Source organism: Salarias fasciatus, chromosome 14 (assembly GCF_902148845.1).
Source record: "Salarias fasciatus chromosome 14, fSalaFa1.1, whole genome shotgun sequence".
NCBI lineage: Eukaryota > Metazoa > Chordata > Actinopteri > Blenniiformes > Blenniidae > Salarias > Salarias fasciatus.
The window spans coordinates 10,588,820-10,612,285 of NC_043758.1; the positions used below are offsets into that span (position 1 = coordinate 10,588,820).

The 23,466-nt window shown below is 41.3% G+C and overlaps 1 protein-coding gene across 1 annotated transcript; it reads right to left on the reverse strand.

Annotated features, from left to right (window-relative positions):
- Positions 1–364: 364 nt before the first annotated feature.
- Positions 365–17,101, reverse strand: ttc12 (tetratricopeptide repeat domain 12). The gene is given in 23 exon segments (XM_030108943.1): positions 365–445; positions 775–1,003; positions 1,225–1,324; positions 1,449–1,550; positions 2,349–2,417; positions 2,749–2,841; positions 2,974–3,108; positions 3,198–3,261; positions 4,919–5,014; positions 5,580–5,748; positions 6,164–6,252; positions 7,113–7,182; positions 9,992–10,180; positions 10,951–11,011; positions 11,280–11,351; positions 11,761–11,783; positions 11,786–11,819; positions 12,145–12,266; positions 12,367–12,444; positions 12,762–12,767; positions 13,021–13,052; positions 14,614–14,752; positions 17,050–17,101. Coding segments are annotated over 23 exon segments (2,094 nt in total). The 3' UTR covers positions 365–375.
- Positions 17,102–23,466: the final 6,365 nt, after the last annotated feature.

A 23,466-nucleotide genomic window follows, 5' to 3' on the forward strand; every position in this document is an offset into this window, starting at 1 on the left:
AATGTAAATAAATTTAATATACATGTAAAGATGATCAAATTAAATGTTTTTCCCCTTCACCTGCACATATTATTCTCAGTGAGTGTTCATAGAAAACCATATGGCAATGAGCCAGAAGGGTAAGAAAGCACAGTGGTTTATTTGTATGAGGTAATTAAAAGTTCACGTTTAAATGGAAAAAAGGAATAACCGCATTTCTTTAAAAATGTCCAACATTAATCATAGTAAAATATGAAAAAAACTATATTCTGTATGCATTTTATTGAGAACAAACAGCTACTAAATTGCATAAGCATGCTACAGATTACAGTAAAAATTTGATTAATATCCAGCAAGGAGTTTCCAAGTGAAGTCAATGAACCCGCTGAGACGGGTTCATGAAATTAACTTCACACATGAGTGCAAGATCTCAAGACCGTGCAGTTCTCGAAGTTTGCACAAATGCCTGAAAAGGAAAAAAAAAACTACCATCAGATACACAGAAAGACAGTGCAGACCTGACAGGGATGGAAGATGTTAGGAGAGAAAAAGACGACCTTAATACATAAAGGGCTATAAAACAAACAACGGCAATGAGAATAAAATTAGATCATATTTAATTAGTCCTGGTCAGCCCAAGCCAGATATCATAAGATTGCTATAACGTTGGTAACCAGAGCCATAAAATCACATTCAGAAGTGAGGATGGCACGTTGCCAAGCTTATCAACGCTCCAGGCCACATTGTGGAGTGTAATCAACAACTTGTGGCTGATAGAGTGGGGTGGGAGGGCACCTGGGCTCAGATCGGCACAGCTTCCCCAGAGCGATGGCGGCGTTTTGCTGCACAGCTGTCCTCTTAGCGTCCCCTGCAGCATGCCGCAGCAGCAGCGGCACTATATCAGTTCCCAGCAGGTGACTGGCGACTCCTTCCAAATCAAGGCAGTGGGCCAAGCACAGGGCTGCATTTCCTGACACCCTCTCGTCACAGCTGGAACTCAGCAAATGACGTAAACCAGACAGCTCTGCGGAGAATAACAAACAGGAGAACTTATAGAACATGCAGAACAAGCTTCAGTAAACACATGGAGCTGCAGGCTTTGTGTATACTGCGCTCACTCACTAATAAATCCATACACAGATCCCCCGACACACACATTTCATTTAAATATTGGGTCAACCGTAAAACATTATTCATGGACTAACGAAGGAGCTTGTTAATGCTAACATGTCAATCATTTCTTACTTTGATCAGACTTCACCAGCTTCTCCCGTGCCAAGTGACTGGCAGCGGTGCACACTGTCAGAGCTTTAATGGCATACCTAGTGGCAGCCTGCCCTCCTCCCTGGGTAGGTAAACGTAAAAACAACAAGCTGAATGGCGAGAATTAGTCTCATACAATACTGAACTGAAAGTGGAATAAGTCTAAATTTGAACTTCCACGCGCAATCAGACACACGGTTAGGCACCTTCAATACCCGGCGAAGGATCTGAATCACTTCCTCCTGAATGACACGTTGAGTGGCATCAGCAGATCGAGGGAGGACGGCACTCAACACACCTGTAGCTCTCTGGAGGAAAGAACAGGATGCTGGCATTTTGAAAGACGATCACAGAGAACGACGGAAGAGCAAAGGAAGAAAGGAGTTGGAAAAAGCTGAGAAATAGAGTGGAGAGCAAAGGATCAACAGAAAAAAAATAAAAGAGCAAAGAGAAAACACTCAAAGAAAACCAGTCTCTACTTGAAATAAACAGAAAAGATAAACTGCTGAGGAGAATAGAAAAGAGAAAAAGACAAAACTGCTCCTTGAGGCAGATGGACTTTGTAATGGAACATGTCTGCCACTGTCAAGTACATGAAGACAATGAAAATTGAGTGAACAGAAAAAGTGTACTTACTCAATGAAATGACTCAATAACAACAAGGTAGAACAAGAAAAACAAGCCGTAATCACAGCATAAAGCCTGCTGCAGGTGCAACTCATCCTTCATTGGACACACTAATCTGAAATAACTTTGAAATTTAATGGCTCAGATAATGTCATTTAGTTGGATGCAAGATGCCTGAAAGGCAAGAAAACGAGTTAGGTGCAACAAAGTGATTTGAGAGACGGGCTTCTAAATTACAAACCAGCAATGCTCGTAAATATTACACTTCCACAAATCTTAATTTCTTTTTAGGATTACCAAACAGTTTACAAACAGAAATACGCTGATTCATCACAACTTTTTTTCCTATCAACTTGTTTTCAGCAGCTGTTCACCAAAGCTGCGACTGGTGTCTCCATCAAGGTATGAAGGAACTAAAAGGAAAATGAGTACAGTCTCAGTGAACCTTATTGTGGGTTTGCTGCTGAAGGATCACTCACAGTTATGACTCCTCCATCACTGTGTTTCAGCAGGTCCAGACAGCAGCCACACATTGACACAGCCCGCTCCTTCAAGGAGGAAATGATAAGCAGGAGTAGTTAATTTTCACTTACATTTCACCTCTAAATAGGTGACATCACACATCATGGTCAGAATAATTGCTTCCTGTTTCCCTGATCTCAGAGCTTTTTGTCCATGTTGTGTGAATTACATTCTAATCTACTGACGTTTTCCTTGGCGAGGTGGGTTTCGCCGGGAGATTTTAATCCTCTCAAGGTGACCAGCAAACAAACTGACAGCACAGCTTGACCTTGTCTGAGATACATGAACACTATCCATCAGCCTGCAGAAGTCACTCAAATGTTTATAGCACATTCAAGCAGGATTCAGCTATCTCACCTGGATAACTGGAGAGGTGACGGCTGAAAGGTTGATGATCAAGCCAAGTAAAGGGTAAAGCACCTCTCTTTGTTCAGACGCACGGCACTGCCTCTGCAGAGGAAGATAACAAATTCCACGTGAGCAGAAAACCAGCGTCTCTTTTGTGTAATTGTGACATCAACATTCACTAAAAGTGCCATTTCTTTTTGCACTTTTCGAATGCAAGAGTCTGATCATACTCACAATGGCAACTACAAAGGCGTCCCAGCACTGCGGATCGTGAGCAAGTTTGTGACGAATGACGTCGTCTGCAGCCAGAGAGCCGAGAGAAGAAATCACAGATGGAAGGACAAGTTGATTGGCCTCGCTGATTCGTCCCTGAAATACAAAACCAGCAAAGATAATTATTTACCAGTATCATGCAATGCACTATGAATAAAGTATGCCTTTATTTCAACATTACTCACCAGGAGCTTTGCGAAAGGCACACAGATGGACGCCATCACATCATTTCTCAACCGGATACGGAATCTACACAACAAGCGATCACATCTCTAATAAACTTACTGAGAACAAAATCACAATAAAAAAAGAAAAACATCCATAAACAGGTATTCAACACTTTTCAGCAGTGAATGTAAAAACACCAAATTACAATCAGAAAACAATCTTGAGTATAAATCCTTCAGTGCAGCAAGTTGTGGGCATTTATATGAATAAGAAAACAACCACAGCAAACTTTCTTCTGTCAGTTTTATCTTCCCCTAAATTAACAGCCCTTTGTTTCACCTTCCACTGAGAAAATTCAAGAAATCCAGCACTCGGTCAACAGACTAAGAGCAGCATGTCAGTTTAGAGTTAAATGGGGCGTTTTACTGTCCATGTATGAGAGTAGGCAGTCCTGCTGAACACTGATTTAAAAAGACATTAATTTAAATTTTTCCCCCCTTGTCCTTTCTGCTGGTGACAGAGCTTTAATCGCTGCAAGGTGAGATAAATTTTATCCCCACCTGCAGTAAAATAATTTAGCTGAAGCGAAGATATGTAGACTAGAGCAGGTTATTATCCTCATCCCTCCTGGCATATTTTCACCATTTCCTATGAAACTAAAAAACTGAGTGTAAAAGTAGTTATTTAACTGAGAAGTGGACAAAGGAGCTTGACAATTTCATTGTCACCAAAAAATAGCAAATTCTAAATATTCTGTTTGACAGATGTGTTAAATCCTTTTTTTTTTTTTTTTTTTTGTCAACCCTGCAGGACACAGAAACCAACACAACTTCGTTGTAGACATAACTCCAAGGTCTCCTTCTAGACGATACCTTTTTCAAAAGGTGAAGACGTGTCAAGTGCATCAAACACCACGGCAGACACATATGGTCTCCTCCTCCCCCAAAACACAAAATGTCCGAGTCATACAGGACAATTCAATTTAGTGGTGGAATGGCATTGATTGCTCTGTCTCTGGAGGGTCTCGCTCATCCATATCAGCAGCAGCAAAAGGCTGATGGATTTGCTGTGTTTGTCTGGATCAACACTGAACAATATATTTGTCTTTGATGGAAGGCTAAAAACAGTATTTTAGTATTTATGCAGAGTATTACGCCTGTATTTTTAAATGCCTGTTAATAATCACTTCACAGAAATTACAATCTTCCCCATTTGTGTATTAATTTTTAGACCAAAAGCATCAATAGCAGCACATTACTGGCTCAACCAAGCCTCTTGGGAAAAGAGAAAACCTCTGTAGGATATAACACATTTTTTGAGTAAGTGTCTTTGAGCTCTAGACAAGGAAAATTGATCTCCCTATTTCACTCCTTGACACCTCGACTTATTTCCTGCTGTGTTTCCGAGCCCGGGTTGTCCTTTCATGTCTACTCTCATGAGGCGCCAGAAAGGAAAACAGGTTGAGAAGGGCCTTTGCCTTCAAGTGACATTAACACTTGGGTTGCACATGTTGATTTATTAAAGATGCCACACTTTCCATTCCTCCTGGGACCTCTCCTGACACGAATGGAATTTGAAGTGCTTTTAATATATATGTATATGGTATATAGAAGGATAGAATATTAGACAGTCCTTTTGGTCATTCTCTGTATCTAAAAATATGTACGTCAGAAGTAATATCATTCCTGCCAGGCGAACACACTCTACTCATTTTTGTGTGGCTATTTATCATTATTACCTGTCTTCCTCTGCAAAGTTTTCCAGAATGCTGACTGCACTGCTCTGCTTTTGCAGCTCGGACTCTGAGACGCACATCATAAGGTTCTTCGCCAGCCTTCACATTCGCATCAGCAGTAAATGAAGGGAGAGGATGGGGAAAAAAAAAGAAAGCACGAGGAGAGATGGTGAGTCAAACATTTCATAACATGGTTCCTAATGAATGTTATTGACATATTTTGCTGAGAGGAATAGCTATTGTCCACAGATAATGAGGGTATGCACCTTTGCATCAATAAGTCTGATACTAATTCCAAATTCCACCTGCATTATATCCCTATCTGATTTAATTTCAGTTGAATTTATCAGCTGCAGATATAGAGATACAAAAAGACTTATGTGTCGGTCTGTAATTAGACCTCTAATGACATAAATCGTCTTGAAACAAAAGCAGAGGGAAAGAGGATTTGAATGACACAAACGCATGGCCTTGGGCTGACCTCAGTTTCATGATGGGAAGCTGTAAAGTAAAAGCATTGCCATTTCTGTCTGTTTAATTGCCTGCCTCTGCGTTATTTTCACATTTGGCGGAGAAAGAGAGATAGACTGAACTCCCTCCATGGTGTTGTGGCGGTAATTCTGGCATTGGCTGCATCTGGAGACAACATAAACAAATGTCTTACATGTGCAAATTCAGGCTGTCAATGATCAAACATCTGCTTCGAGATGTCTGTGCAAACAGACAGAGTAGTGCCAGGCATTCATTCGCTACCGCTCCATGCTGTGACGCCACCAACCCAACGATGGACTGTCGGATTAATGGACAGGTCATCAACGTTTTCTGGTTTTCATCTGAAAGCAAAAAAAAATACAGATGGTAAAAAACAACAACAACAAAAAAAAAAACATGGACAGTGAGAAGTGGAAAGTTACATTCTGAGGGAAACTACCTATTCTTGAAAAAACATTACCTTGTAAATTAAAATGGTGTGTTTAAACTGAGAAAGGTTTTAATACAGTTTAAAAGGTGGAAATGACATGGAAACACATGTTTAAAGACAGCACTAACAGGTGTTAAGCTGATGCCAACATAATGTGTGGAATATAAAGAGATAAAGGCTCGACAAGAGCAAGACTTGCTGTGCAATAACGATATAATGACAAAACCGGGGATTATATTAGCATTAGTGAATGAATTCATCCATTTAATTAATCAGTGAGACAAAGCTGATAGGGGGAAAGAAAGCCCACTCGATTATCTACACACCATTTCCACAACAAGCAATCCTCCAGAATTTTAGAGCAGAAGCACACAACTCCTGGCTCTCTCTGTCATCTGTTTGCTGCAGCAGGCACCTGTGGAGCGAAAAACAAGCACTAATTGACATTTATTCATGTCAATGAGTGTTGGTATTCCAAGATACAACACAAAAAACAGGAACTACAATCTAAAGTAATGGGGATGGAACAATAAGTCCCTGATTTTATTGTACAGCAACATGTTTGTTGAAAAAAAAAAAAAAAAAGAAAGCCAAAGAAGAAAAAAGTTTGAGGGAAAAAAATATGCTCCAGTGACATTTAAAGGGCCAAAAGTCACTATTTATTATTATACAATATTTCAGGACAGCTATATATTGTGCACAGAAAATCAAATGGAAAGTCAGCTTTTGAAAAAAACGTAGTTAGTCCTTCGCTTTTCTATTGAACTGCAAGAAAAGGAAGCTTGTTTGACACCGGGACTCAGAGTACAAGTGTCCCATTAGATTGTGATCTGAACTGTGAGCAACAGTGTTGGCCTTCTTTGCTACAGTGTTCATAAAGTTTTGAAGCTGTTTTATCAGTTCAGTGTCCCTACTTACTAATTTCATTAGATTCAAACTGCAGGAGATACTGTCGTCTGACTTGACTGGGCAAACAGAGGACATTCAGTCGATAACCTCAACCGACCCAGAAACAAGGAGTCAAAAAGCCTCTGTTTTTAGAACAAAACACAGGCCTATGGTTATTTCAGAGCACTTTTTAAGCTATAGCATGTTCAGCGTTACTCCTTTGGGCTATCACACAAACAGCCGAAGCGAGGGAGAGACGGTGACAGAGGGCACTGAGTGATCTCTCCGGTTCGGGCCATCATTGCCTCTCTGTGCCCCTCGTCTCTGGATCCATCTGTCAAAACTCCACGGAGGGCTGACTGTGACCCCTCCCTCTGGTCTCCTCACCTCCGCACCGTCTCATTGCCGCTGATGACACTAAAGCCATTGTTGAGTCTGAAAAGGGTTTGTCCTGTGCCTGTAAAAGAGAACAGCAGATAGTGTAAGAAGACAGAAAGCTTTATGTCACCACCTGGTAGCCTCGAGGTTTGACAGGAAAACAACACTCTTCTCTTTTAGTTGAGCCTGACTTGTCACTTCGGACAAAAAAAACATACTGAGTGAGCTTAAGAACAAGGAGGATTGGGCAATTTCCTACCAATCATGACAATCAGAATGTAAAGTCTAGCGGCGAAGGAGTACTTTCATGGGAGAAAGCTTGTAATGTCAACCCTGGCGAGATCCTTTCAGTTGTGAGTTATGTAAGTTTTGCCCTTTACTGTTGAATGGCACTGTGAGACAGGCATTGTATCATTTGACATGACACTTTTATTCATCTAAATGATGAAAGAGGAGAAAACGGTGAGGACATGTTTCCTGTTCTGCAGAAGGACAGGGCAGAAGAATACGGTGTAGTACAGACAGCGGTACAGGTTGAAACAAAAAAGAGAATTTGCTTTACACTATGACTTTTTCTAGTTTTATGGTTTGTTCAGTGGTAAATTCAAGCTGTACTTTAATCAGCCTCAGTCAAGTACATGAAGCTACACTGCAAAGACATTACAGCTGACAAATTCTGTCAGCTGAATATAGCTGACAAGACCACTGTCCCCAATTAATTATTCTGCTATATTAGTACTATTATTCCAAAAGCAGCCATGCCCGCCCCATGGTGGTGACTAAAAAGAGTTGTTCAGTTTCAAAGTCATTTGCTGGGTCAAAAACTTTCAAAAAATATCAGTGGCCAGCCGGGAAGGTTGATAAGTGTTGTGGTGATCAAATGGCGCCCGTTCACTGCGACCTTTTCAAAGACAGCAAAGGTCTTAGCAATCAACCAGCATGTCCTCTCCAAAGTAACGTTAGTGTATTCTGTGTGTAGCTCGTGCCAAAACAATACCCCATTCAGTCCAACAGGAAACTAAATATGGTAAAAGAGCGTCATCCTCTCTCAGTTGTTCATTTTATCGGACCAGTTAAGAAATACAAACTCTAATCCAAACATCTACTTTCTCTTATAAGCAAAGCTGGATGTGTTCTGGTTGTATTGATTGTCAGAAAATGTGCCCCTGTATGTGTTTATTCAACTGGAGGTTTGTCTAAGCTGTCTCTTAACAATCTGTTAACAAATATTTCCAGCATATTAATAAAAGAACAAATTGATCAAAGCTAAAGGAAATACTTTATCTGAAAACGAAGATGGCGCAAACAACAATTTAGCTTACGATGTTGACAACAACAACAGCTTAAAGCCATTCATCAGTGGGGGAATCGTAACCTTAAGATGACCAACACCACATCGACTTGCAAATAAAGCCAGAGGAGATAAATAAAACCGCAAATAATTCTACAACACACTGTCCCGAGTGTAAGATGACTTCCTCTGTGTCCCTAAACAACACGTCTCACTCTTACTCTGGAAAAACAAGTCCAAACAGACCTGACATGATACAAGCTGTTGTCCACATCGAGCAGACAGCCATGTAACAGAATAAAAAAGATACTGCTTCAAAAGGTTTTTCACACGAACCCTGATGGACGCGTGAAGGCTTTCATCAACACCCTGGTGCGCACCAAAGAGCCCGATTCTGTTTGGAAACTTGGTCGTGGTCTGTTTACAAATAGACAGTTTTATGATATTGCTGGAGTCAGACGAAAGTCTGAACGACGCACGGGACAAAAAACTCTCAACAGATCAAATACATGACATGACGGGATTCATAAACACATCATAGTTAACTGTTTTGGTGCCTTCATGCAACAAGTCAGTCACACAGCATTGCAGCAGAAAGCACACAGCAGCTGTCCAATATGTGTGTGGTTTACATCTTTTTATCCAATGCCGAAAATGCCAGTGTGCACACAAAAGGAACTAAATTAGTTTGAATTGTTCTCTCTCTCTATGCAGTCCACCCCAGGGTACCACATCGCCAGGGTGAAACACTGGAGCTATATGTCACTGAGATTCATTCATGTTTCATTAAACAGAGGACGGCTTCAGAAGCTTCCGGAGTGCTTTCTGTCAACCGAAACGACTGCTGTCTATTATCGCTATTAAAGCCAATACTGCACACACAACCCAGTCCTTGCATGAAAGGTCTCAAACCACATCTTCTAATATATCATTTAACTGTTGAAACAGCTGACATCGCTGGCGAAGAACGCCCGACTCAGCAGTTCACCAACCAAATCACATCATCATTTATATACTGAATGTGTAACTCTTTTAATAAACATTATCAGAATCTGAAAACCAATCAAATCACAGTAACTGGAAACAGGAGCAATCTCAAGATAGGATCAACGTGATTATAGAAAATCTTCCCTCCAAAATCTGTGTATCTGCACTGTGTTTTTGTGAAACTGTCAGTTTACGATGTTATGGTATACATGCGACTCCAGTCCTCTGCACAGTAGCTGTATGGCATATATCAGACATTCGGTCACTGTGACAGGCAAATGGAGCATGAAGAGAGATCAGTGATGGACTGTGTTCGGTCTCCCCTCTCTTTCTAAGCCACAGAAGATGACAGGAAGCAATTCGTTTTTGCAGCCCTGCTTCACTTGCCATGTCCTATGATATTTACTGTGAGTATTTAAGTACTGTCGTAATTCTCTGTCATCCCAGTCTCCCTAACCATCCGGACCTCCAAGCTGGAACAGAATCTGCAAAATCTTGCACCAGTGAAACGCAAATTTTTTGAAGAAACAGTTCATTAAAGAAACTCTAAGTACAAGGAGATTAAAGAAGAGGCATAATTGTGTAAAGCTTGAGTTAAGAGAAAACTCACAGTCAGTAAACACTTCTGACAGAATCTCCAATCCTGCGCAGTAGTAGAGGGTCGACTGGCCGGGTTTTGACAGCTCCTCCAGAAGCTGTGGCACTATTGTGGCCTTCCTACTTCCCTTGTCAACCTCCTGTTTTGCATTCCTTTCCTGACTCTCTCTTTCCTCTTCTAAATCTACCTGGGTCAGGTATTCTGTGAAGGAGAACAAAGAAGACAGTAGATGAGGGGTGGGCAAGTTCTCACACAGCAGTAACTCTTATATGCTTCCATTTCAGTGAGGGTAACTTCTGAGGGTGTTAAGCTAATCAAGACTTTTTCAAATGCTTTTTCAAACTTGTATTACTGAAGAAAGTTATATTAGATATGCATGAAAGCCAGCAATGTTGGTTTTTGGCTGCAGCAGTTGACTTCATGAGCAAACAGCAGGCTTTGGGAAAGTCTTGTAATGAACTGGGTGAGAGTCAGTGAGAACATACTGAGATGAAATGAATAACAGGCATCAGCTTAACTACAATTTGTAGCTCATAAGGCATGGAAGTGGGAGCAATACAAATATATTGAAATAATACAGAAATATTGGTAACACTTTACTTGAAGCCCCTCTTTATAACACATTATAAGTAGTTATAAACACTAATACATGATCACAATGCTTTATAACTCACTATACAGCAGTATACAGCATAGGATTAAGGTTAGGGTTAGGGTTAGGGTTAGGGTTAGGGTTTGGTCCTGGCATTGTGATCATCTATGAATGTTTACAACTATAGCTACACATGTTATAATGGCATTATAATGCTTTATGAATGTACTTATAATGTGTTATGCAGGGGGGCTTCAAGTAAAGTGTTACCGAAATATTAAACTGATGTGTGTTGGGGAAAAAAAGGCAAATATGTGAATCAAAATATAAAATTGAGATATTTTTGATGTCAAACTGAATATTTCACTGGATCTTCTACCTTTCACCATCTTCTCCGTCTTTGGTTCAATTTCCTGAATCTTTTCAAAGCAGTTTCTTGCCTGAAAAAAAATAAAAATAATTAGCTTTATTACGGTTTACTGAATTGTCTCTTGTAAGTCCTTGAAAATAATGTGACTTTAGGCACTACAAATCACTGCAGAGTTCCCTTTTTAATTAACAGTGTAAAAATATCTATGTACACATTTTAGTGGGAATTTCCTTTTCAAATTTCCTGTTTCATGAAATGTGAAGTGTGTGGCTGTCTGCAGAGTAACATGTAAAAAAAACCAGGTGTGATTGGATGTAATGAGCTGTAATTACCCTCACCTCATTATATTTCTTCAGTCCCAGAAATGCTTTGCCCATATGTAGATAAGCCTTTACACACCTCTCATTACACTGATGGGGAGAGAAAATGATCTTGGGAGAGCATTGCTTGGAGCGCTTCATCAGCAGCACATCTTCATGATGTGGAATTAATGTCAATGCATTGATTACAAATTGAACAGCTGATGCATTTCAAAACAAAAACATCTCAATCTTTTACAAATGCATGATCACTTCACGTCCTTTCGCTGGCTGAACATTTCTAACATCTGAAGCTCAACATTGATGATTCACAGTTTTAACAAAGTTTAGTGAAAACATGCATTCACAGAATGTGGTGGTTTCATCCATCTGATGAAAGGTATTCTTATTTGAACAACCCTGAACTGTCGGCTTTCCAGGTCCTCAGGATTGTGGCTGACAGTGACATTTAAGGTTTGATTTGATTTCTGACTGATTTCATTTCCCAGCTGAAGCTCACCCTCAGGGCCCATTCACAGTCACCACGGCCTCCTGGTACTTTCCAAGTTTGATGTAGGCCTGTGTAGATTAGAGTAGATGGGGACAGAGTGTTGAATACAAAAAAAAGCACGTCTGGTTTTCAAAAAAGCAAGTCATTTGATTAGTAGTGGGACATTGTTTGATAAGTAATTTACCATGGAGGAGCTGTCCAAATGAAGTTAACAGCAAATGACCAGAAAGAAAGAAAATCCACAGAGCTTGTTTGAACAGAGGTCTTTTTTATGTTACAGTGAAAATGTCAAAATAGCTATGGCTTGATTTCTTACGAGGAACAATTAATTATTTAGAATTAAAACTGTTGTAAAAAAGCATAAAAGTTCAGAAAGACAGATAAGATATTTACTTGTGCTCTGTTGGTGTACAATGGCTGCATATCCTTGAGGTGATCAAGGCCGTCACTGTAATACTTCACTGCAGCTTCATAGTCTTCTCGAGCAAAGGCTTCATTTCCCTTGTCTTTAAGCGCTGCACACACCCCAGCGTTTAAAAAAGAACAGACTGTAAGCACAACAGAGCACAGCAATAAAAGACAGAAACAATAATAACCTCCGATATCATTACATACCTGTTGCTTCTGTTGTTTTTACAGATCTTCTAGCCCTCCTGTCCTCAGCATCTTGCTCCATAATCTTCATGAAGTTCTCTGATTAAATACAGAAAAAAGCTCATAATATTCTGATAATGAAAAATGGCAGGAGGGAGGTGTAAAGATATCTAACATCAGGAAGTGAGTCACATGGCAGCGTGGGTTGTGTCACCTTTCAAAGTGTACTGTGTAAAAAAAAAACAACCTACAAACGCACAGACTTCAGGTACAGTTTATCACGAGCTGTGATGTGCACTTATGAAACTCACAAGACTGTTTGAATGAATATTTGAATGTCACCACTGGAGACTGCTGAGGTCATGCAGACTATGAAATATTGAAGTGCTGTAACGTTTGCAGAGGACAAATATTACCCTGGGCTGTACAGTAGGGTGGTGGTTAGCACTCTCACTTTAAAGCGTGAATCCAGGGTTGAGATCGGAGGGTATTTTGTGTATTTGCACATTCACCGAATGCTCATATGATTTTATTTTTTTTCCCCTGATAACTCTGGTTTCCTCCTTCCATCCAAATGCATGCCTTTCAGTGTGTTGCTGTCTCTAAATGGCCCCTTGATGTGAAAGTGTGAGTGTGACTGACTGTCTGTCTGAGTTTTCCCTGCGATGGGTTGACAGCTTGTCCAGGCTGCTATTGATGGGTTTTATCTGTTGATCAAGAATAGTGTCATTTATAACATCACTTTCAATACAGTGAGTATAAGGCTCCTATCAAAGTAAAAGAGGGAACAAAACAATGACACCTGAGTCATCACAACTTCATTCCTGAATAAATCAAAGGGGTTTTATATCTAATAGCTTTAAAGCTTTAAGGAAAAAAACTGTAAAAACAACAGTTCGACCACAGTTACAATTTATTGTTGATACATTTTCACATAACCAAGTGAATGTGTATCATAGAGGACCAGTTGATGTTGAGCCATGTCCTTTGCAGGCCTAAAATCTATGCCTTGTCTTCTCCTTATGAGGCAAAAGTGCAGATTAATAATTGATCATGCGGTCCTTGCACGCCATCCACAGCACCTTCACTTTTATTTATCTTAGGGGTGAATTCTAAACTCCAGGATGCATTTGAATCTGAGCAACATCATGTTTCAAAACTGCCTAATCAATATAAAATGTGATTAGAAGTGTAGTGAAGCACAAAAGATATAATTCAACCAACAACAAAAATGTTGCTCCGGTTAAAAAGAGCTGAACGAGATCAAGAGGAACAACAGACCTCAGACTATCCCAATAGTGCAAAATGAAAAGCATCATTGTTCACAAGGCAGCTGATTGCACCACTGAGGTGGTCCTGTAGTGAATAATTCCCTGTGCAGTCTTGATATGAATCATTTAGACGTCTACATGTTCGGGGTGATGGGGGACAGTGTGTGTCATTTCAGGTTCTAATAACAGGGGTAAATAAATTGTATGGTCATGAGTCAGAAAGCAAACACTGGGGTTTTTCCAGACTCAACTGGATACTTCAGTTTAGCAATAGCAGAACTGTACTGAAATAAACTAAGACTAAGCTGTAGAATATTTCTATTCAGACGTTAAGCTCTGCGATGTGTGCCTTCATCTGCTAATCATAAAGTTGTGGTGAATGACAGGGCATATAGGCTGCTAATCCCGCTCTCCTATAATTACCCGCTGATGAAAAGCTGACTTCCATTTAAATGACATGTTTAAGCTCATATTTCATTGAAATGTCGTGCTTTGGTGAAGTAAATAGTCAATACTATAAATCTCCCCACTAAGAGGCCTCCAGGCAAATGAACCCACAAAAAAAAATTGCTTGCGAAGTTAATCATATCCTCTAATTCATAGCAGCTCATCGCAACATAAATGTCTTTGGAAACGGTAATAAAATAAATATCTTTTGTTAAAAGATCCATCCCCATAATGTACAATGTAAAACTACCTAAAGCCCAAAAAAATTTTCATTTGATTGTTGCTCACCTGGACTTTCATTCGGAAGGTTCTGTAAAACAGAAAAAAAAAATGTTATAGTGTTTACAAAGTTGATCCTTCCCATAAGCCACTAACTCACCTGTTACCTTGCTGGAATTAGAGAAAAAGAGGAAAGAAGATGTGGTTGATAGCGTATTTGTGCTTAAGGGGGAGGGACAGCGAGCAGGAGGAGACTGAGGAGACAAACAGCAGAAGTGCAGCTGTGTGGTGTTGTCTCGGTGTTCATGTTTTTACCGAGTAGGGTCGACACGGCGACTTTGTGTTGGTTGTGGTTTTGTTGACTTTTGTTCTGCAGTGTTCATCCAAGGCAGCAATGTAGCAATCAGCGTCTGCTAATGCTTTTTCCTGGACGTCAGTGTCACAAGATTGTAGATCTGTCACGAGCTGACCTGAAAAAAAAAAAAAAAAAAACAAGAGAGAGGAATTTAGTCTTTTTCATTTATTACTTTTAAGCCCACAAAAATCTCACATCAGTTCATGGATGTTGCCTATTTTCACCAGAAAGATCTGTTGGGAAGTTTCTGTGCCAAACCTGTGAGTAAAATAGCAACTCCTCTTTCCAGTTAGCAATCATAAATTAAAGTATATTAAGAAAGTCACATTAGATGGTCAATCCTGAGCACAACCGGTAGAAAGTGTTCAGCATGTCAGTTTTTTTTTTTTTTGTTTTTTTTTAGCAATTCTTAGTATACCCAGTGAAATTTTCATGTTAATGAATCTATCTATACTGCATCTTAATTATAATCTGAAAAGCATGTAGGTCTGTGGCAATAAGGTTGCAGTTGCAGAGCCAGCTGGCCCACTTGACAATAGACTAATTCTAAGGGTGCCGTGGCCTGCAGAGGGCGCTACACAATAGGAAAAAGATTCACCATAGTGTATTGTACTTTTTGTTTTGTTTTTAATCACTTTATTAATCTTTTGTACCACTTAGTAATAATTTCTAAATGAAAAGTGCATTGCAAATAAAATTGGCTGTTATTATAGCTGTTACGATGGACTACTATAATATGGAAAATCCAAGTCCAATTAATATGACTAGGAATGATATTAATTCTTGACAAAATTTAAAAGCATTTCAGTCTAATCGATGACTCAAATGCAGAGGTAAATGGACTTGACTTCAAAAATATATATTTTTTTAATTAAAAGATAAGAGAAGTGTTCTGAGTGTCGATAAAAGAAAAATGAGGAATATAAGGATAATAAATATTATTATTAGGAAGTTTGGAGAAGAGTGCTATCCAGAATAATGGCCCTAAGCAGCATACAGGTGTGAGTTTACTGTGTCAGCCAGGTGAGAGTTATTGTACAGTGATGACTGTAATGACAGTAATGACTGCATCTGTTTTTTTTAAAGACTTAAAAACAGGAACAAATGGGCTCAGCCTTCAGCCGAGATGCTGCTGTCAGTGTAAAGAGATGCACTTCTTCAGCTGCCTCACCTGTGTTGTCACTCAAACTTTGATTTCATGACTGATCATCTCCCAAATTTTGCAAAAATTCAGACTTACCTGCCGGAATACTCCGATTCCATAACTTCCACTTGATCTGATGCCTTAATCACATTTCATTTTGTACTTTTGGTAGCTGAGCGCTTCATGGGGAAAACAAGCAAATTACCATGGAAGTGATTTCATTTCTAGGAGATCTTTCTCATGTAAACAAGGCCTAATGCATGCAAATCTCCATTTATACTCCATATAAAAGCTTGTGCATGACGCCACTCATGTTGCTACAGGCTTGATTCATGATGCTATATAAAGCATGCAAAAAACTGCAGACCATATCACATTCAATTAGCAGATATATTGTCACACAGCCACCTATGTTTTAGTTTTCTGGCCCCTGAAGCTGTGGCTCAAAGTATAATTATTGTATTGGCAAATCCAACTTTGATTTCACTTGACATTAAATGGGAGGAAAGCAGATCAATAGTATATAGCTGCTGGTCAATTCAATGACTGATACATTCATTAGGATCAGCTATCAGAATCAAAGAAAGTGATTCATGATTCAACTAATTACAGCTTGAATGAACCTGAAGTGTGCAGATGGGTCTTATAGAGGGTAAGTAAATATTTATTTGAGGCTGCAAATGCATCATACCCACTGCTAAATATAGCTTGATGCCATTTGTCACTTGCAGTCAGTCATTTTTCATGCTACTGTCAGTGGTGCTGAATTAGTTCAGGATTAATGAGGGTGCTCCTCTTCCCAAGAGCTTGGTAAAATATGAACAGGGCCTCTCATCAGCTTTGGGTAATGCTAAAGCTAAAGCTAATAGTTCTGTAAGCAGACCAGAGACAGAGACACAGCTCTGAAACTGCAGCAACAGAAATGAGTAAGAGTCTACTCATACCTCAGGAACTGAAACTACTTCACAAATTCAATTATAGAGGTTAACTGCAAGGCTCTCCCACCAAAATGAGTGTAGACTATTTTTTGCAATGTCTTATTCACAACAATGCTTATATGTCACAATCAGTTACAATTTTATTAGTGGAATTTCCTAGACAAATGAGAGAATATTCTGGCAAACAACTGCTGATATAAAGCAGGATTTTATTTCTGTATATATGACTGATTATACTTCATCTAGTTTTGCACAAGCAATAGTACACTAATTCTATTCTTTAAACTGTTGTTCTACATAAACTGCACAGGAAGAAAACAAAACACTCACTTATTGTGTCAACGTTCTTCACAAAACTGTCAAAGTCCTCAAGTTTCTCCATCCCAATAAATAGTCCTTAAACTCAACTTTTATGATCGCTGGAGCTTTGTGGGTTCCACCTGAACGTATCTTCTCAAGTTTCAGCGTGCCGTTACCATGGATATGTAACCTTCAGGGTCCCTCGTAAACTCAGTAACTCAGTCACTAAATGGTCAAGATTTGTATTTGAGACGATGAGGCATGAATCTAAAGAGTGATTTGGTAACAATCATTAATTGTATGAATTACTACATTTCTAATATATGTTAAACTTTTAAATTCATATCCGCTCTCCCTCACCGAATAAGTGTAGAGATTCGCCTTGTTCTCGCCGTTAGAAAACCACTTGAAGGTATCACTGAGGACGACGACGATTTCTTCTCAGTCCGAGTCAAACTGCAGTGTACATGCGTTAATTGTTAAAATACTTCTGGTAATAAGGCTTTGATTTCTTATTTTGTTCATTAGATACTGAATTATCTGATTTACAATGCTTGTTTTCCATGTGCAGCACCAGTTGGCTCTGAGCTGAGAGGATGTCTCTTCTCCACTTCAGTGAACCTGTTTCAGAGTGGCCACTTTGATATGAAAAACTGCTTAAGACTTATTTTTTTTCTCCAACTATAGACCTACACTGCCTCCCAGTGGTTAAAACACACATAAGATGCACGTGCGTCTCAAAAAAGGCAGTGCATTGTCTAAAAATGAATAGTTTTGACAGATGTTTGCCATAAATGAACACATTTTCATGTCATTTTCAATTGTAATGAATATGGTCTCTGTTTAAGAAAAAAGGGAAGAACAATCATCTAATCTTATCAACTTTTCTCACAGGTTGAGACACTTTATTTTCATGACTCATAAGCTGAAATCAAACAACAAACAACCACCACCCCCAAAAACGAAACAGCAAATAAACTTTAAATATTTATTTTTTTTAATGTAATTAATCTAAGACATGAGGTAAGTATCCAAGGAATTTTCTAATTTCTTGAAGTGTACCAGTGTACAGTGCAAATCATCTCAGATTCATTTAAATCACTGTTTAACTTTATTGTTTCTAAATAATTATAACAATTAATAAATAAAAAAAGCCCAAGAATAAGGTATATACAACCTGCAGGTATTGAAAGTAACCGTCACACACACACACACACACACACACACACACACACACACACACACACACACACACACACGCACGCGCGCACACACACACACACACACTCACACACAGACCTTGAGGTCTCGTTAAATGTAGTGGATTTTAGTCTTCACAGGCATATTTTCATTAATCTCTTTCTCATTTAATTTGCCAATAAAACAAGCACCACGTTTTTAATAGTCACTCTATTTCTATGTATTTTGTCTACAATGCAGCAAAATGAGAGGAAAAATCATGACCAACATAGTGCCAAGTACTGTAAAAGGTTCATAAAGTGAATTTTACACATTCAGTTGGAGAACTGAAACTGATTTTTTTTTTTATTGTAATATTGACAGTGTCAAACAGCTGTTGAGTGTCATTTATATTTAATATATAACCATCATTTTACACCACCACCTCTGATAAATTTTGAATGGAGAGATCCAGATTAAGAAGCGGATTGTATTCTGACGCTGAATCTTCAAATCTCTAATCCTGTTCGAGGCTTTATTGTTGAGCTGTTGTTGACTGACATCTTCTCCCATTCTCGCCACTGTAACTCGACAATGTGCTGGCTTTCCAGCCAAATGTCACCCATTCAGAAGGTTTCTATGGAGAGATGTTGGAATGGCAACAATTTCCTTGGCTCTTTCTGCTTCTCTCTCTCCTTCTCTCAAGCATTGACCTCATCCCTTCCCCCTCTCAAACTGAGGTTTTGAAGTGTCTTAAACAGGGCCGTGGCCATTGATTTCACGGCTGGATACTAGCAACCCACAAGCACAGACAGAGAAGTTCTTTATCTTCATTTACACAAAGACACTTTGTAGTGAGAAACCACCCTTGCCTTTCAGTTTGATCTGGTTGCTGTTATGCTCAGTTTTAACTACTATTGCCATCATCAACTGAATGCTTGCTAGCAGATTGGTGTAAAAAGTACTGTATTTCACACTTTCCATATATAGTGACCGCCTTGAAAAGGCTTTATAAAGTGTGAAAGTTTTATAAGAACAAGGGCTTTGCCATTCAGGAGGGGATTCAGCTGATCAAAGGCACAGCGAGTGTGTGACGACCACTCAGTCTTCTGAAGAGGTGAAATGCCGAATGTGCAGATCAGAAGTTGCTTTGGCCGTTTTAAAAATAAGCCCGGTAGATCGGGTTCAGCTCAGTTTACGCTCTGCATGTCAGAGCAATTAACTGAGCTTGGAAACTTCATTCTACGCGTCAGCTGTGTAGGAATAATGAGTGTTGCAACACTGCAGTGTAAAGTGAATCAGACTGGGACAGACTGTATGATGTGCGTGCTATTTCTGAGACAGTTAACAGACGAGGGCTTTTGTATGGCCAGACTCCAGCTGCTGTGGATGCCAGAGTGTCGTGTCTCAGAGAACAACAGATACTGACAGCACAGAGCTCCACTTTATCTGCCTTGGAACGACAGATCTGCTCAGGGCTCCAGTATTTCGACAGAGATTATCTCAGATGACGAACCCCACTTTGTAACCTCACTGCAAGCTGAAATTAGTGTTTTAGCTAAGTTGGACTCTCGTTTCGAAAACTTTTCATGCAAGTATTGCGAATATGCTTGACTATATGTACAGCTGAGGAGACATCAAGAGTACTAGAGATGTCTTTAATCATCCGGATCTGCTGTTACATTGCATAAAATGAATGCAGGTACAACTAAAGGTGCTGCCATCAAAATCATACTCTCGTGACAGCACAGTGTTTAACAGTAATACTCAGAGTTTTAGCTAATTTGACTAGTTTTTCAATTTCCCCATACAATATATCTATGTTCAAAGCACATTTCTGAGTAAAATCAGTTAAAGTATGAGGGGGGACCCAAAAGAAACCGGAATTTGGTTGTAACTTTTTATTTCTTACATTTCAAAATAAAACACCACCGTCGCCTTCAAAATAATCTCCATTCGCATTAATGCAACACTCCAGCTGTGTTTCCCACTTCACAAATGTGTCGGCAAACTCGTGCGCAATTGTGCCTTTAAGGGCCTGCTGCGATTTGTCTTGCACCTCCTCCACATCTGCAAGCTGCTGTCCCTTCAGCTGCTTCTTCAAGTTGGGAAAAAGAAAAAGTCACACGGGGCCAGATCCGGCGAAAAATTGGGATAGGGGAGGAGAGTCATCCCATTCTTCATCAGAAACTGCGTGACGCACAGGGCCGTGTGCGCACCATTTTGGCAGAGACCCGGTGCGGCCCCAAATCCTGGCTTATGATCCTCTGGCAGGGACCCCAGGAGAACCCCGTCAGATCAGCCACCTCTCCAATGCCCCGACGTCGATCTGCCATCACAGTCCCTTCGATTTCCCCGACAATTTCGGCTGTGAGGGAGGTGGAGGGTCGTCCTGATGTGGGCTGATCCTCAATGGACATCTGACCCTTCTTAAACCGCCCTAACCACTCATAGACCTGAATCGTCCTCAGAGCATCATCCTTGTAGGCCATTGTGGAGAAATCGCAGAGGGGCGCGGCACTCTGTTACTATAAATAGCGCGTGACAGACGTCAGTGTCTCTCTGGGATCTCAGATTTTTCACAGATATGCATGAGGCTTACCTCTAGCACATCTGACAGCCAAAAGTCATAACTCATTAGATAGATAGATAGATAAAAACTTTATTAATCTCCCAAGGGAGAAATTCCAGTGTCCAGCAGCACACAGATCATATACATGCAAATAAATAACAGTACAATAAATACAAGTGCTCAGATTGTACTTGGTTTGGCTCAGGCACATCTGTTATACAGCCTGATTGCTGAGGGGATGAACGACCTCTTGAAGCGCTCAGTTCTGCAGCGCAATGACAGGAGCCTGTTACTCCGCTCACTTTTTTGAGCTGCAACTGTGTCGTGCAGTGGATTTTTGGAGTTCCTCAAGATACTCTGCATTAGAGCCCCCATCCTCCTCTCCAAGACTGCTCCAACAGAGTCCACCTTCCTCCCCATCACAGACACACACTTCCTGATCAGTCTGTCCAGCCGATTGCTGTCTCTTTTTGTCATACTGCTACCCCAACAGACAACCCCAAAAAAAACAGCACTTGCCACAACAGACTGGTAGAAAATGTACAGCATGTCACCACACACGTCAAAGGATTTAAGTCTCCTCAGGAAAAACAGCCTGCTCTGTCCTTTCTTATACAGGGCCCGAGCCTGCTCCGACCAGTCCAGTTTGTGGTCAAGGTGCACACCCAAGTATTTATAGGTGTGAACAACCTCAATACTCTCTCCGTCGATGATGACAGGTTGATGAGAGGGCTTCCTGCCAAAGTCAATGATCATCTCCTTCGTCTTAGAGGTGTTCAGAATGAGACCATTGTCCCTGCTCCAGGTGGTGAATCCCGCGATGAGCTCCCTGTACTCCTTTTCATCCCTACCCTTCACACATGCCACAATCGCAGTGTCATCTGAATACTTCTGCACATGACACGCAGCAGATCTGTGAGCAAAGTCAGCAGTGTACAGTGTGAAGAGAAAGGGGGATAGTACAGTCCCCTGCGGTGCACCAGTGTTGCTCATCAGGGTCCCAGATACACACCCCCCGAGCCGGACGTATTGTGACCTCAGAGTCAGGTAGTTGTGGATCCAGCGAACAAAGAGAGGATCCACTCCCATCCTCTCAAGCTTCCCCTTCAGTAGCTGAGGCTGGATGGTGTCAAAGGTGCTTGTAAAGTCGAAAAACATCAACCTCACATAGCCTCCAGCTCCCTCCAGAAAGGAGAGCGCCTGATGGACCATAAACAAGACCGCATCGTCCACTCCCATGCTGTCCTGATAGGCGAACTGAAGGGGGTCCAGCCCCCCCTCCACTTGAGATTTGAGCAGCCGGAGCAGCAGCCTCTCAAGTCTTCATTACCACGGATGTTAGGGCCACTGGTCTGTAGTCCTTCATCCCTGCAGGCCTTGCCACCTTGGGCACTGGGACAAGGCATGAGGTCTTCCACAACGCAGGGACACGTCCAGTCTGAAGACTCCGATTGAAGATGGTTTGGAGAGGCACAGCCAGCTCTGACGCACACTCCTTCAGCAGCCGTGGTGATATCCCATCAGGCCCTGCAGCTTTCCGTCCATGGAGCCTCCTCAGCTCCACACGTACCTCCTCCACAGTGAAGGCCGGCGTGTCAGCAGAGGTGGAGCAGCCGCTGGGTGGTGAGGAGGAGCAGGTCACAGCAGCAGAGGTGGAGCAGCCGCTGGATGGTGAGGTGGAGCAGGTCACAGCAGCAGAGGTGGAGCAGCCGCTGGATGGTGAGGTGGAGCAGGTCACAGCAGCAGAGGTGGAGCAGCCGCTGGGTGGTGAGGAGGAGCAGGTCACAGCAGCAGAGGTGGAGCAGCCGCTGGATGGTGAGGAGGAGCAGGTCACAGCAGCAGAGGTGGAGCAGCCGCTGGATGGTGAGGTGGAGCAGGTCACAGCAGCAGAGGTGGAGCAGCCGCTGGATGGTGAGGAGGAGCAGGTCACAGCAGCAGAGGTGGAGCCGCTCCCAGGTGGAAAAGAGGAGCAGGTCACAGCAGCCGAGGTGGAGTGGCCGCCGGATGGACATCCGTTAGTGTGTGCGTGCGTTTGTACAGAGTCAAACCGGTTGTAAAAATGGTTGAACTCGTCCGCCATGTCCACATCACCAGGAGCTACACATCCCTTCTCCTTGAAACCAGTAATGGTTCTCATGCCCTTCCAGACCTCTCGGGAGCTCTTATCCTGCAGCTTCCTCTCGAGTCCTGCTTTGTACTCCCTCCTGGCCCGTCTCATGGCCCTCCTCAGGTTATGTTGAGCAGTCCTCATTCTCTGCCGGTCATCAGACTTAAAAGCCTCCTTTTTACAGTTCAGCAGATGTTTTGTGTCACATCCACGGCTTGTTGTTTGGGAAGCAGCGCACGGTTCTCAGGGGCACTACTACATCCGTGCAGAAATTTATGTAGTCTGTGACACAGACCACACTCTCATTGATGTCATTGTCCATGTCTGAACCCACAAGCAGATTCCAATCTGTGGATTCAAAACAGTCCCTCAGCCTGGCTGTTGTCTCATGGGTCCACTGCCTAAAAGACCTCCTGACCGTAGGCAGTCTCATCACAGATGGTTTGTATGATGGTCTGAGGTGTATGAGATTGTGGTCGGACTTTCCAAGGGGAGGCAGAGACACGGCAGAGTAAGCAGATCTTACATTCACATAACACAGGTCCAGAGTGTTGTTATGTCTGGTTGGACACTGCACATATTGAGTGAA